We start from the raw sequence: 15,783 nt of genomic DNA on the forward strand, positions 1-15,783 counted from the left end.
TAGCACAGTGTTTCTCAACCTTGGCAACTTGAAGATGTCCGGACTTCAACTCCTAGAATTCCCCAGCCAGCATTCGCTGGCTGGGGAATTCTAGGAGTTGAAGTCCGGACATCTTCAAGTTGCCAAGGTTGAGAAACACTGCAATAGCAGAGTTGGAAGGTACTTTGGAGGTCTTCTAGTCCAACCCCCTGCCTAGGCAGGAAACCCTATACCGTTCCAGACAAATGGCTATCCAACATCTTCTTAAAGACTTCCAGTGTTGGGGCATTCACAACTTCTGGAGGCAATTTCTGTTCCACTGATTAATTGTTCTAACTGTCTGGAAATTCCTCCTCAGTTCTAAGTTGCTTCTCTCCTTGATTAGTTTCCATCCATTGTTTCTTCTCCTGCCCTCAGGTGGTTTGGAGAATAGTTTGACTCCCTCTTCTTTGGAGCAACCCCTGAGATATTGGAAGATGCTATCATGCCTCCCCTGGTCCTTCTTTTCATTAAACTAGACCTACCCAGTTCTTGCAACCCTTCTTTATATGTTCTAGCCTCCAGTCCCCTAATCATCTTTGTTGCTCTTCTCTGCACTCTTTCTAGAGTCTCCACATCTTTTCTACATTGTGGTGACCAAAACTGAATGTGGCCTTACCTAGGCCTTATAAAGTCGTATTAACACTTCATGTGATCTTGATTCTATCCCTCTGTTGATGCAGCCTAGAACTGTGTTGGTTTTTTTGGCAGCTGCTGCACAAGGCTGGCTCAAAATTAAGTGGTTGTCCACTAGGACTCCAAGATCCCTCTCACAGTTACTCCTGTTGAGCAAGGTACCACCTATCCTGTACCTGTGCATTTCGTTTTTCTTGCCTAAATGTAGAACCTTACTCTTTTCACCCTTAAATTTCATTTTGTTAGATAGTGCCCAAAGTTCAAGTTTGTCCAGATCCTTCTGTACCTTAAGCCTGTCTTCTGGAGTGTTGGCTATTCCTGCCAGCTTGGTGTCATCTGCAAATTTGATGAGTTCCCCATTTATTCCCTCATCCAAATCATTGATGAAGATGTTGAAGAGTCCTGGGCCTGAAACAGAGCCTTGGGGTACTCCACTTCCCTCCATGTAGATGCAGTTGGTCAGCCAGTTATGAATCCATCTGGTGGTGATGCTGTCTAACCCACATTCTTCTACTTTATCTAGTAGTAGGTTATGGTCTACCTTATCGTAGGTAGATAGATGATAGGTAGGTAGGTAGGTAGGTAGGTAGGTAGGTAGGTAGGTAGGTAGGTAGATAGATAGATAGATAGATAGATAGATAGATAGATAGATAGATAGATAGATAGATAGATGATAGATAGATATACTGATTAATAGATACCGATAATGGATAGGTAGGTAGGTAGATACAGTAGACAGATACAGGAGAAATGGGATGGATAGATAGGGATGGATAGGTACTGTAGATAGATCGAGACAGAGAAATAGATTTACTTGCTTACTTACATGGGATATGAAGTGAATTCTGGAGTTCTTTTCTCCTATAATATTGATTTCTTTTTCAAACTGCTCAGGAAGTCCTGCGTTTGTGCCAAAAGGCTTGCCACATTATCCGTTGTGCAAGGTCGAAACCAATTACAGCCCATTTAAAGCCTCTGTTCTTATGGCTGCTTTTTGGCTAAGCCAGGCGAAGCAGAAGAGGGAACATTCTGTGACCTGCATCTTTATTAGTATTTTTTTCCTTAAATGTTTTATTCATTTTCATTTTCAATTTTGTACATTCACTTATATACTGAATATTTGCAATAATAATAATATAATAATAAAAAAAGAAAAACCCCAACCTAAACACATCGCTTTCATACACCCCTTCTTCTCCCCCTCCAACTTTCCTTTCTCCCCCCAACAATCACCCCTCCTACTTCCCTTTCCCCTCCTATCTTCCTTTCTCGCCTTCCTCACCCTCCTTCCCCTCTCATCCTCCTTACATTCCCCTCTTCCTCCCTCCTTACTTCTCCCTCTTCCTTTCCTCTACTTCTCACTTTGGTGCATTTCTCTATTCCTTAATCTACGCTGAAAAGAAAAAAGAAGAAAAAAAAATAAAAAGAAAAAAAAAGAGAAAAATAAAAAGAAAAGATAAGGAACAACAGTATACAAGTGTATTCTTCTTATTCTATATATTGAGACTATATCTCCACCCACCCACCCACCCCCAATGAACCCCCCTCCCTAATCCCCTCCGACTTCCCAGGTCCCACACCCGGCACAGTTCAGTACCATTCACCTTCTAAAATATCTTATTAACAATAATAATGAAAGTAAAATAAAAAGAACACTCCGAAAAGAAAAAAAAACAAATAAATAAATAAATAAAAAAATTTAAAAATCTTTTGCATTATGCTCAGCCTCCCATCATTCTTAAAATTTAAACAGTATAAATCATTCCATTTATATTTTGTCCTCGTCCCTTACTTCTTTGATATTTACCCCCATCTTCCTGTAGACTCTCCAGATAGCCTTTCTTAACCTTATATTCAAATATTAGTTTATACAAAAATCAATTTATCTTCAAATACAGAGCAGTCTAATCATACTTTCGCTACTCATCTTCCTACCCTTCGTTTCTCATCTCCATTCCTCCCAAGCCCAAATTCCATAAGATTAGGATCTCGCTCTTCACTTTAAAATCCTGAGCTTTTTATGTTATACTTCAAGCATGTAAATCCGTAAAATGTGTGCCCAAAATCCATACCACTTCATTCAATCCCAAGATCCCTTCATCAATATCCCGCTCCACCTTCCCTTCTGCCCCACTCCTCCCGACTCCATTCATCCCAAACCGCAATTCAAATAAATCTTAATCCCCGCTTTCCTCACAGAAAACAATTCATGCGCAGTTTGGATTGAAATTCAAATAAGTCTTATAAAAGTCCCGTACAATATCTGTCCAAAATAAGCAATGCTTCTTTCCATTCCTCATCGGTACACAGCTTTACCATTTCATCCCAAACAGAAATCCTAAAATTTTAATCAGTCCAAGAGCTTAGAAAGTATTTTAAAGACATCGCTGGATCTATATTCTTTACTCTTCTGCCCTTCCGGATAGAGAAGGCAACCCTCTGCCTTATGACCACGTGTCCCGCTGCTTTAAAAATATGGCTAAATCCTCAGTTTCCGCTCCTCTGCCTCTCCAGTAGGGGGAGAACAACTCCCTCCTTCTTGTAACCAAGTGACTTGCTGCTTGTCTTTCCTTCACGTTGTCCTTCCGCGTTTCCGAGTGAGTCAAGAAGCCCCGCCTTCAGAGTTTTATAATAAAAGTCCCGGGCTTCCGAAACAGAATTAATACGAAATCTTTGATTTTCGAGTGTAACTGTGATTCCAACTGGAGCTTCCCATTTATACTGTATTTGACTATTTCTAAGTTCTTGGGTTAAAAAAGTATAGCCTCTCCTTGCTTGCAGCATCTGGAGCGGGATTTCTTTAAAGACAAACAAATCATGGCCATCGATTCGGAGCCTATTGTTGTAAAACTTTTGGATGATCGCATTCCTGGATTCTCTTGTGAAAAAGTATATAATTATGTCTCTTGGAAGCTGTCGTTGTTCTGCTACACGCGAATTCTGGCGATAGATTTTTCGAATATTCCAATCAAAATTGAATCCCGGACCTCCCACCGCTTGGCTGAAAGCTTCTACAAACGTCTGTTTCAAGTTCTCTCCTTTCTTTTCGGGCAGTCCTCTGACTCTTATTGCAAACGCCTTTCTGTTATAATTTATCATTATAAGTTGTGTTTGAGTATCTCTAATCTCTTGTTGTAATACTTGGATGTTGGAAGTCAAATTAGAATTAGCCTCCTCCAAGGTTTCCAGTTTAGTCTCCATTTCTTCGATATAATCTGTCAAAGTAGACATAGCTTCAAACATATCCACCTTTATTTGGGCAATTTTAGTCTGTATTTTGTCGCATAAATCCAGCACAAATTCTTTGATTTCTTGTTTAAAATCATTGAGTATTTGAAAAAGAAGCTCCTGTGTCAAGGAATCTCCAGTAGGGGGTGTAGGAGGCAAAGGCAACGATTTACTAACAAGTTCTTTAAGCACATGCGGGGGGGATTTTTTTGCCTGCTTAGACCTGGGAGGCATTATAGATAAAAGCTGAGAATAAACAGATAAACAGTGTCTTCACCTGGTCAGTTCTCAATAAATTATTTGTAGATTTTGCTTGTTAATGAGTAGCAGTCTCCGGGGAGATAAAGCCGGTTAATTGCGTCATCAATCACCAACACAGTAAAAACGCCATCTTGTACTCGGTTGAACAAAGAAGTTTCAAAGGAAAAACAAGGCTGGTGTTTAGATAGTTATAAAAAAAGGAACATCACAGGAGTAAGACCCGCTCGTGTTAGCCTTAAGTTGCTTTAAGCAATTTATCATTGTCCTGAGGGGGGGGATCGCCTGTCTAGGGCTGCAAAAAGGCAGCTGCGAGGAACTGGCTGGAGATAAGAGCTCAGTTACGCTGGATCTCTTCTCCGTTCGCAGCCCCCCCCAAAAAAGGGCTGTGAACTACGAATAAATCCTAGCACCTGAGCTTCTGCCTGCCCCTTTCTGCCAAAAAGGGGTGATATCTATTGATCTTAATTAGATATACAAACCAGAACTCTGAGAGGGGCTCCGTTGAGCTCCTTCGGCGACAGGCTCCGCCCCCAGGAAGCCCTTTATTAGTATTTTTATCAGGCTGTCAGCGTGCCTGGATTGATGTAAGAGAATGATTCAAGAGCCGGTGGAGCGTTATTATATTTTTATTTGCATTTGGCCAGGCACTCGATAGCTGAGAAATCTGGGAAGCCACGGGAATTCCTTCTAGCTCAGTGGATACGAAAGGACGTGTTCCTTCTGTTGTTTTGCTCCCTTACACAGGGCTCATGCTGAGTGAGAAAGAAACAGGGAAAATCCAGCTAGCGAGCCTCTGCATTTAAAATCTAGAGGAGAGGAGGGGTTGCAGTTAATGTCTCATCCTGTATTTTCACTTGATACCACCGCTAAAGCCTCAAACTGACTGACAGAAAGATTGCTGCGAGTTGCTGTCATTTGCAATCCTCCCTAATGCGGTATTTTTCTCAACCTTAGCAACTTTAAAATATGTGAACTCCCAGAATTCCCCATCCGGCATGCTTTAGGTTGTATGGACTCCAACTCCCAGGTTTCCCCAGCCACCATGTGTTCTGACTGTCCTTGTCTGGACAAAAACCCTTTTATTAATTGATTGTGAATTCTGCCAATTCACCTCCAGCAAAGTCTTTCAAGGGAGGATTTATAGTCACAGACATTATCTGGTTTGGAGAGCTTACAGGCCGATCGATATCTGGACAACTGATCAAGGAATCTCTGTGGGTCACAACCAATGATGTGAAGTAATTGTCTCCTGCAAACTCCCCTCCCCTTTCACTCCTCTTTTATTTCCTCTGGGAGGGGCCATTCATTGTCCACCTGTGGCCTTACTCCCAAGTCGACCCCTGCTCTTTAGCTGTTCCCTTCGTCTGGCATGCGCACACTGGGAACAGGCTCCAGCTGTTCTTCTGCCTCACTGATGTCTGACTCTGAAGGCAGCTGATAACTGTCAGACAGCCCTGGCCCCCTCGCTGCCTCCGACCCAGAGCCTTCCCCAGACTCCAGGACTGGCCCATCTCCTTCCCCAACCTCCGAATCCGCTCCCAGCTCCATTGGCTGCTGGTGGGTCTCAACACCTTTCTTTCGGTGGGGTGGACTTCCAACTCCCAGAATTCCCCAGACACCCTTCTTTAGGATGCTAGACTAGAATAGGAAACCCTATTTTTAATGCTTTCCCTTTTCTTTACATCTTCGATGCCCTATGATTGAGAAGGCAGAGTGTTAATCCTGGAATTCTAATTACTGTTCTGTTTGTTTATTGACTGCATTTTCAGACTGCTGCCTGTTCCAGGGGCTCATGAATTATACAAAACGCTTAACCTTTGGGAGATTAAATATTTCAGTTGCCTTCTTCTCGGAATCCAGTCCTCTGCATCCAAATCCAGCGAAGCAGGTTTGAGACCCTTCTCTTTTCCGTTTCAGGCACGGATGGTGGACTGAGCTGGCCTGGAAAAAAGAAGCCAATTCTTTCTCCGAGCTCTTTCTCCGCCCCCTTTAGGGGGAGCCCAGGCACAGAATGGGGGACCGAAGGGACCTCTGTCCTCACCTGGATTGCATAGGTGAGGTCACCAAGGACGATATGCTTTTCAAGTCCAAGGTAAGCAAGTGGCTGCATCTCTGCAGCGACATTTCTCCTTGCTGGCATAATACAGCTAGTCCTCGAGTTACGACCAAAGCCGAGCCCCAAATTTCTGTTGTTAAGTGAGACATTTGTTAAGTGAGTTTTGTCCTATTTTATGACTTTCCTCGCCATAGTTGTTAAGAGAATTGCTGCCCTTGATAAGTTTAGTAACACGGTTGTGAATTGTTAGTCGCAAAAGGGGATCACACGAGCCCGGGACACTGCGACTGTCATAAATGTGAGTCAGTTGACAAACGTCTGAATTTTGATTCACATGACCACAGGGATGCTGTATCGGTCGTTAAGTGTGAAAAACAGTCCTAGGTAACTTTTTTCAGTGCCATTTTAGCTACGTTGGGTTCTCCCTGGACATTCTTCTTTTAGTTTAATTAAAGAAAGAGGACACGAAACCGAAAATATGAAAGCTTTGTATACTAAGCAATCAAATCATCATCATCTCCTTTTAATAACCCCCATAATCCTTTGCAGAGTGGAGTCTGAATGGAGCTGAGTATTTACTGGCCGGGTGCCCTACCTGTCGCCAATGCGGAGTTTTATTTGGCAGATAAATTCACATTGTGCCCAGAGGGAGAGAAATATCTCCCTCTACCCAGAATCAAACTCACGGCCTCCTGAGCTCCACCTCTAAGCCATCGCACCACTACTAAGCAATCAAAGAACAATATCAAGATAATAATAATCTATCTAAATTAAACATAGAGCCTATAAATGCATCATAAGGTCACCGCTTCGGTATTGTTGGGAACAAAAATGGGCATGTTGGGGAAACCACCAGACGTCAACTTCTAAAGCGTTGCCATGACTATTATCAGGCTGGCATGGAAGGGGAAATTCCATGCATGCCTTCCTCCGTCTCATGTCGACAGCCTAGTTGGAGAATATGAATTACGACGCAGGAAAGAAGGGAGCGGATACAGGGGGTAAAGTTCAAACGCAATTGAGCGAAAGCAGTTTTGGCTCCACAGGAGTCCACGCCAGAATGTCGATCCTAATGAATGATTGGATTTCTTTTGAACTTTGTCTCGAGGCTCGTAAATTAATTAGGTTGTCTTCTGGGAACTTCACACCAGGAGTCATGTCCACATTTTTCATCCCACCCCCCCCTTTTCGTGTGACTCTAGGGAACATGCCAGTCTTGTGGTGCGGGAGGACCAAATCTCTGGGCCTGCCTTCAGGTAAGACACTCCTCCCCCCCTCCCTTTAAGACCAAACTTTTGTGAAGGAGGGGTGTTGTGTTCCCCCTGTGGTCACATCTGGTGAGTTATTGGGCCATAGAAAGTTCATTGAGGGCAGCAAAGACACAATTTTCTGCGTTACAAACGCAGCCGCCTTCTGCTTGCTCCCGCTTTAATAAGCCTCTCTGCTCCTCTTAGGTTGGTTGCCATTATGTCGGTTGCGGAGAATCCTTTGCGGATCACAGCACTTTGCACGCCCAGGTGAGACACTTTCCACCAACTTCAATCAATCAATCAATCAATTAATCTATCAATCAGACTAGAGCTGGAAGGGACCTTGGAGGACTTCTAGTCCAACCCCATGCTTAAGCAGGAGACCCTAGGCCATTCCATAGAAAGAGTTGTCCAGTTGTCTTTTCTTAAAAACCTCCAGTGTTGGAGCACCCACAACTTCCTGTTGCTCCACTGGTTAATAGTCCTCACTGTTAGGAAGTGTCTCCTTAATTCGCTTCGCTCCTTGATTAGTTTCCACCCATTGCTTCTTCTCCTGCCTTCTGGTGCTTTGGTAAATAAGTTGACCCCACTCTTCTCGTTTCACTAAGTTGAGTTAAGCTGATTCACTGATGTTGAGACTCTGGAAAGAGCGCCGGGAAGAGCAACAAAGATGATGAGGGGACTGGAGGTTAAAATATACGAAGAACAGTTGCAGGAAGTGGGTATGTCAATCTACCAGTATTTGAGGGGCTGGGAAGGGTCAAGCTACTCTCCAAAGCACCTGAAGGCAGAACAAGAAGCAAAGGATGGAAATTAATCAAGGAGAAATCCAATCTAGGAGGAATTTCCCGACAGTGAGACTAATTAACCAGTGGAACTCCTTGCCTCCAGAAGTTGTGGTTGCTCCATCATTGGAAGTTTTCAAGAAGAGACTGGACAATCATTTATTTGAAACGGTATAAGGTTTCTTGCCTGAGCAGAGGGTTGGACTGGAAGACCTCCAAGGTCCTTTCCAACTCTGTTATTCTGTTAAGTTGGTGAAGTCTCTGAATCACAAACCCTAATTTCTGCGGGTGGTGGTGGTGGTGTTCTTTTCTTTTTCTCCTTTTTCCTTTCCTTTCTTCCTTTCCCCCTCAATCTGCACCCAGGCCAAAAAGCACAATTTGACGGTGAACCTGACCACTTTTCGGGTCTGGTGCTACGCGTGCGAGAAGGAGGTGTTCTTGGACCAAAACCTGGCTTCCCATCCTACCAACCCGCCTTCCAAATTTATGGAACAGGTAGGTGAGCGGTTTTTTGTGGACTGTGCTGATTGCATTCCTCCTCCTCTACCACCCCACCCCTCGGTTGAAGAACACAAAATAGCAATAGCAATAGCAGTTAGACTTATATACCGCTTCATAGGGCTTTCAGCCCTCTCTAAGCGGTTTACAGAGTCAGCATATTGCCCCCAACAACAGTCTGGGTCCTCATTTCACCCACCTCGGAAGGATGGGAGGCTGAGTCAACCCTGAGCCGGTGAGATCTGAACAGCCGAACTGCAGAACTGCAGTCAGCTGAAGTAGCCGGCAGTGCTGCACTCTAACCACTGCGCCACCTCGGCTCAAAAAAGAGTTGCTGAGCGCATTTTGGCTCCTGAGGTTTACACGGGTGCTTAAAAGACGGGCATCCTGAGCACCGATGCTTTCAGGGGGACCGAGTGCGTTGCGAGGACCCGGATGATGGCTTTCGTTCTGACCTAGGCTTCCCGAGACAGTAAAAAGCACACGCTTAGTTCCCAAAACCCTCTCTTTATTTTAACGGCTGAGAATTATGTTCATTCACAGCCCGTAATGAGTCCCAAATAGTTTGTAAATAGTCCGACAGAAGTCTGCCAAAGTCCTTCGGGAGAAGGCTGATAAGCACCCACCTTTATCTCCCTTGAAACTTTGCCAAAGACCTAATTGGCAGTTAGCTTGGCAAGGCCACACGGAGCGAAGAGTCAGAACGGGGCTTCAGAAGGTAAATTGACCGGCATGAACCAAGTTGCTTCCTCAAAGGCTCCCCTGTCTTTGCTCCTCCTTTATGCCCTATGGGAGGGGCCAATCACCTCCAAGCCTTACTCCCGAGTCGTCCCTTCTGTCTTAACTGTTCTTGCCTTCTGGCAGCTCTGCGCATACGCGCACTGGGAACAGAGGGAACCTGTCCCTCCGCCTGGCTCATGTCAGACTCCGGAGGCTCCGGAGGCAGCACATAACTCCCAGACGGCCCTGGCCCCCCTCTCTGCCTCCGACGCAGAGCCCTCCTCAGAGCCTTTCCCCAGACTCCAGCACTGGCCCATCTTCCTCCTCACTCTCTGAATCTGCTGGTGGACCACAGCAGGCTTTGAAAGGCGAACGCTGCGCCCCCCCCACCTCACCCCAAATCTTGCTTTCCCCATTCCTGCTCCAGGAGGCTCCCCCACCTGTCCATCCACTCAAAGCTGTTCCGATTGCTGTTGCTGACGAAGGAGAGTCGGAATCAGAAGACGACGACCTCAAACCAAGAGGTGAGCTGGTTGGGGTCATTTTGGGGGGGGGGGGGGGGGGGGCTGGTGGGAGAACCAAAGAGTTATAAACAGAAAGAAGGGGGTCTGCAGAGCTTCACACACTCCATTCCTGCCCCCTTTAGGCCTTACGGGGATGAAAAACCTTGGGAATTCGTGTTACATGAACGCTGCTCTCCAGGCGCTCTCGAACTGGTAAGTACTTTCATTACAGGTGGTCTTCGAGTTATGACCACAACGGAGCCCAAAGTTTAGGTTGCTAAGTGAAACGCTTGCCACATTTTACTAGCATTAGCACTTAATACACCGCTTCATGGTGCTTTGACAGCCCTCTCCAAGCGGTGTGCAGAGTCAGCCTCTTGCAAACCCCAACCATCCGGGTCCTTATTTTACCCACCCTGGAAGGACGGGAGGCCGAGTCAACTTTTGAGCCTGGTGAGATTCGAACTGCCAAATTGCAGGCAGTCAGCAGAAGGAGCCTGCAGTGCTGCGCTCTGACCACTCCGCCACTGTGGCTCGTTTACGACTTTTCTTGCCACCGTTCTTAAGCGAAGAATTTGCGTTTGTTAAGTTAGTTGCGTGGTGGTTAAAGCAGCCTGGCCAACCCCTTGTCTGCCGGTCAGAAGGTTGCACTGCGACCGTCGTAAATCTGAGTCAGTTGCCAAGAACCAGAATTTTTGATCACCTGACCATGGAGGATGCTTCAGCGGCCGTTAAGTGTGAAGAAATGGTCGCCGCGGTCCCCTTTTGCGACCTCCTGGCAAAGTCAATTAGGAAGCCAGATTCGCTTAACAACCGTATTACTAACTGAACAAGTGCAGTGATTCCCTTAACAACTCTCGCACGGAAGGTCGTAAAATGGGGCAAAGCTCGCTTTTAGCAACCGTCTCGCTTAGCAACAGAAGCATTGGGCTCAGTTGTGTCCGTAAGTCGAGGGCCGGCTGCATGTTTGAATGGAGGAGATGCTCTCTTTGGTCTGTGACGTTGCACGAAACGGACGGAAATGTTCTCTCCGGCCTTCTTGCCTCCGCTTTAGCCCCCCACTCACGCAGTTCTTCCTGGAATGCGGGGGCCTCGTGAGAACCGACAAGAAGCCGGCGCTCTGCAAAAGCTACCAGAAGCTGATATCCGAGGTCTGGCACAGAAAACGGTGAGTTGGTTGAGGGCAGCCCAGCTTGTGGGAGGTAAAAGTACATTCTTAGCCTGGGTGGTGGGTGGATGCACGGATAGGGAAAACACACACTTCTCTCACTGATCCCTATCTTCTTGTAGACTTTCCATTACCAAACTAGGTAACGTCACCCGTGCTAGGAGGACGTGAGGTTTGCTCCGGTTTATATAGAGAAGCTCTGAGCGGGGGTTGAGGACGAGGAAAAGGGCTGCGAGGCCCTTGGTGCTTTCTGAGCTGGCTTGGTTTCTTTTGCAGACGTTTCATTGCCCAACTAGGTTACATCCTCAGTGCTAGTGAGTGCGGCTCACTCTGTTTATATGCCGTGGCTTGGAGATTGATTTCATTTCTGGACTGTGTAAGGTGACAATGATGACGTTACCTAGTCAGGTCATGAAACAATCAAACATCCAAGCTCCAAGCCACTGTATATAAAGCAGTGTTTCTCAACCTTGGTGACTTTAAGTCCACAGGACTTAAAGTCACCAAGGTTGAGAAACACTGATATAAAGAGAGCTGTGGGATTCTGGGAGTTGAAGTCCACAGGACTTAAAGTCACCAAGGTTGAGAAACACTGATATAAAGAGAGCTGTGGGATTCTGGGAGTTGAAGTCCACAGGACTTAAAGTCACCAAGGTTGAGAAACACTGATATAAAGAGAGCTGTGGGATTCTGGGAGTTGAAGTCCACAGGACTTAAAGTCACCAAGGTTGAGAAACACTGATATAAAGAGAGCTGTGGGATTCTGGGAGTTGAAGTCCACAGGACTTAAAGTCACCAAGGTTGAGAAACACTGATATAAAGAGAGCTGTGGGATTCTGGGAGTTGAAGTCCACAGGACTTAAAGTCACCAAGGTTGAGAAACACTGATATAAAGAGAGCTGTGGGATTCTGGGAGTTGAAGTCCACAGGACTTAAAGTCACCAAGGTTGAGAAACACTGATATAAAGAGAGTGAGCCACACTCACTAGCACTGAGGATGTAACCTAGTTGGGCAATGAAACGTCTGCAAGAAAACAAGCACGCTCAGAGAGCACCAAGGGCGCCGCAGTCCTTTTCCTCGTCCTCCTCTCCCCACTCCCTACTAGTTAGGTAGTGCAACGTCTTGCAAGCAAGCAGCCAATCTCCGAGCTCCTGTACATAAACAGGGAGCAAACCCCACACTCACTAGTCCTGATGATGTTCCCTTGCTGGGCCTTGAAAGGTCTGTAAGGAAGCCACCCAGCTCAGAGGGCACCCAGGACCCCACAGCGATAAACCACTGGCTGTTTAAACGGCCTCTCAATTGTCGGCTTGTCCTCCCTTCCTCCTAGCCCCAGCTACGTGGTCCCCAACAGCCTCTCCCACAGCATCAAGCTGATCAACCCCATGTTCCGGGGCTACGCACAACAGGTGAGCCCATTCCCTTTGCTGAGATCTCCTCCCTGCGATGGGTTAGAAAGGAGGAGACACGCTCGGTTTCTCCAGGACCAAACACAGCAAGTGATTATGGAAGTAGCAATAGCAATAGCAGTTAGACTTACATACCGCTTCATAGGGCTTTCAGCCCTCTCTAAGCGGTTTACAGAGTCAGCATATCGCCCCCACAGTCTGGGTCCTCATTTCACCCACCTCGGAAGGATGGAAGGCTGAGTCGACCTTGAGCCGGTGAGATTTGAACCGCTGAAGTGCAGATAGCAGTCAGCTGAAGTGGCCTGCAGTACTGCACCCTAACCACTGCGCCACCTCGGCTCAAAAGTAGCATTTCCCTATTATTGGGTAGAGTCTTGCCTCACTTACCGTATTTTTCGGAGAATGAGACGCACTTCCCCCCCCCCCCAAGGGTGAAAATTTAGGTGTGTCTTATAGCAATAGCAGTAGACTTATATACCGCTTCATAGGGCTTTCAGCCCTCTCTAAGCGGTTTACAGAGTCAGCATATATCGCCCCCAACAACAATCCGGGTCCTCATTTCACCCACCTCGGAAGGATGGAAGGCTGAGTCAACCTTGAGCCGGTGAGATTTGAACAGCCGAACTGCAGAACTAGCAGTCAGCTGAAGTAGCCTGCAGTGCTGCATTTAACCACCGCGCCACCTCGGCTCATTTTATGCACCAAATGTAGCCCCACCCACCCACCGCCCCCCACCCTTTAGCCTCTGCCTCCCAGCAATTTGCCTCCTTGCAGCAAACAGCCTGTTTCAGCTTCAGCACAGCCTGATTAGCACAAGCAGCTGATTGTCAGTTGAATTGTCCTCCCAACCATCAGCTGGGGTGCCTGAAGGCGGCAATGGGCAATGGCAATCCCTGCAGCCTGAAACAGCTGATCATCGGGAGGCCGATCCAACTGGCAATCAGCTGCTTGTGCTAATCAGGCTGTGCTGAAATTGAAACTGAAACGGGCAGTTTGCTGCAAGGAGGCAAATTGCTGGGAGGCACAGACAGATTTTTTTCCTCTTGTTTTCCTCCCCGAAAGCTAGGTGCGTCTTATACTTTGGAGCGTCTTATACTCCGAAAAATAGAGTATGTCTTGAATCACTGAAACGTTTTGTAGTTCGTTAGAAGGATGTCTTTGGGATAAGCCCCATTTTCCCCTAGCAAACCTGGGGTCACTTTCCGTCCCCTTCCCAGGATACGCAAGAATTCCTCCGCTGCCTGATGGACCAACTTCACGAAGAGCTGAAGGAGCCGATGACGGCCGAACTGCGCGACTTGGACGCGAGCGACACAGATGACAAAAGGGAGGGGGACCGCAGCCCCTCGGAGGACGAGTTCCTCTCCTGCGACTCAAGCAGTGACCGCGGGGAAGGGGATGGGCAGAGCAAAGCGGGCTCAGCCGAAGCGGAGCTGCTGATCCAGGAGGAGGCGGGGGGTCGCAGCATCTCCGAGAAGGAGCGGATGAAGGAGCGGAAATTCTCCTGCCACCAACGGCGGAGCAACTCGGAGCAAGTCGACGAAGATGCTGACATTGACACCTCGGTGATGGCGGTGGAGGGCGGGGCTTCTCCGGAAGGGCTTCTCCCGCCCCCTCCTCAACCCGCCAGCCCTGCGAGGACCCCAGGTATGGGCCATGTGAGCCATCCCTCCTTTCCTTCCTTCCTTCCTTCCTTCCTTCCTTCCTTCCTTCCTTCCTTCCTTCCTTCCTTCTTTCCTTCCTTCCTTCCTTCTTTCCTTCCTTCCGAGTTCAGCATCTTTCAAGCCTTCCTCCCTCCCTCCCTCCATTTAGCATCTTTCAAACCATCCTTCCTTTCCTTATTTATCTTCTCTCTTTTCCTATGTTTCTTCCTCCCTCCCTCCTCCATTCCTATCCCTTTCTTCTCCCTTCCTCCCTCCATCTCCTCATCCTCCCTCATTTATTATGTAACTTCCTTCTCCTTTTTTCTTTTCCCATCTTCCCGTCTCCCCTCCATCTCTCCTTTCATCTTCTCCTTCCTTCCTTTTTTCATCTTTTCCTCTTTCTCTTTCTCCTCTGCATTTTTAAGCCGCCCCAGAGCCACTTTACGGGGGGAGACAGGAGATATAAAATGTAATAAACAAAACCAATAAAATCTCACCATACCCAACTGCCTCTCGTCCGTTCCCCAGAACCAGATAATGACGCCTACCCACGTTGTTCCTCGCGGCCCTGCAGCCCTGTCCACCACCACCACGAATACGCCAAACTCTCGACTCCTCCACATTCTAGCCCGGTGAGGCTGGGACACTCCTACGTGCTGAAGAAAGGTAGGAGGAGTGTAAGTCTAATGTAAGTGTCTGCGCAGTGGGGTTATTTGAGTCCTCGCCTGATCACCTCCTTTGCTGCTGGGGCCGTTAAGTGAATCTGGCCTCCCCGTGGACTGGGAATCGGAAGGGATGGGCGAATGCGGTTGGATGGGGTTGTGGGCTTCGTTGCAGGAGGTCAGCCAAGCTGCCTTTTTGCAATTGACCGACGGCGATTCTGTCAATGCCAAGATGGTGTTAGGAGCGTGGTGGCACAGTAGTTAGAACACAGCATTGCAGGCTAACTCTGCCCACTGCCGGGAATTCGATCCTTGACCGGCTCGAGATTGACTCAACCTTCCCTCCTTACCCCGAGGTGGGTAAAATGAGGATTGTTGGGGGCAAGAGGCCGACTCTGTAAACGGCTTAGAGAGGAGGGCTGGAAAGCCAAGCGGCATGTAAGTCTTTTAAGTGCTGCTGCTATTGGTGTGCAAGTGGTGCTTCCGGAGATTTTGCAATTGCACCCCAAAGTGCCTATCGCTCTTGGCCAATATCTTCCTTCTGTTCTTGTTCGCTCCCTTCTTCAGCTCAGTTGCTGACCTCTGGAAAAAAGAAGAAAGAATTGCGTTACCGTAGCGTCATTTCTGACATTTTTGACGGATCCATTCTCAGCCTCGTCCAGTGCCTCACCTGTGACCGAGTGAGTTTCGGTGCTCTTGGAAAGAAGCCGTCCCTTTCCCACACCTTGTGGCCACGAGTCACACCATATTTTGGCCCCAGGGAGAGGGATTTTTTCCCTAGGTTTTGGTCTAGGGATGATAGGGGCAACCAGGAATTTACTTTCCTTGCAAGATCCACTTGGGCTCGGTTACCGAGACCCAAAGAGGTGTAGCCTTCCGTGCTCTCATGCTGGAGCCCATCCTCAGGGAACGTCTCTCTATCGGAATGGGTGCGCTGGGCTATTC

At 47.3% G+C, this 15,783-nt stretch overlaps 1 protein-coding gene across 3 annotated transcripts in view; it reads left to right on the forward strand.

The window, feature by feature from the left end:
• USP20 (ubiquitin specific peptidase 20) overlaps window positions 1–15,783 on the forward strand; it is a 64,626-nt gene that overhangs the window by 4,345 nt on the left and 44,498 nt on the right. For all 3 annotated transcript variants that reach the window (XR_004256656.1, XM_032233441.1, XM_032233440.1), the window contains exons 2-12: window positions 6,061–6,235; window positions 7,402–7,455; window positions 7,654–7,716; window positions 8,598–8,729; window positions 9,880–9,976; window positions 10,099–10,168; window positions 11,010–11,123; window positions 12,455–12,533; window positions 13,751–14,180; window positions 14,705–14,842; window positions 15,406–15,518. Coding sequence is in view for 2 of the 3 variants with exons in the window: in XM_032233441.1 (XP_032089332.1) it covers window positions 6,155–6,235; window positions 7,402–7,455; window positions 7,654–7,716; window positions 8,598–8,729; window positions 9,880–9,976; window positions 10,099–10,168; window positions 11,010–11,123; window positions 12,455–12,533; window positions 13,751–14,180; window positions 14,705–14,842; window positions 15,406–15,518 (1,371 nt within the window). In the remaining variant the exon portion in view is untranslated. The remainder of the gene's footprint in view (window positions 1–6,060; window positions 6,236–7,401; window positions 7,456–7,653; window positions 7,717–8,597; window positions 8,730–9,879; window positions 9,977–10,098; window positions 10,169–11,009; window positions 11,124–12,454; window positions 12,534–13,750; window positions 14,181–14,704; window positions 14,843–15,405; window positions 15,519–15,783) is intronic.

Source organism: Thamnophis elegans, chromosome 16 (assembly GCF_009769535.1).
Source record: "Thamnophis elegans isolate rThaEle1 chromosome 16, rThaEle1.pri, whole genome shotgun sequence".
NCBI lineage: Eukaryota > Metazoa > Chordata > Lepidosauria > Squamata > Colubridae > Thamnophis > Thamnophis elegans.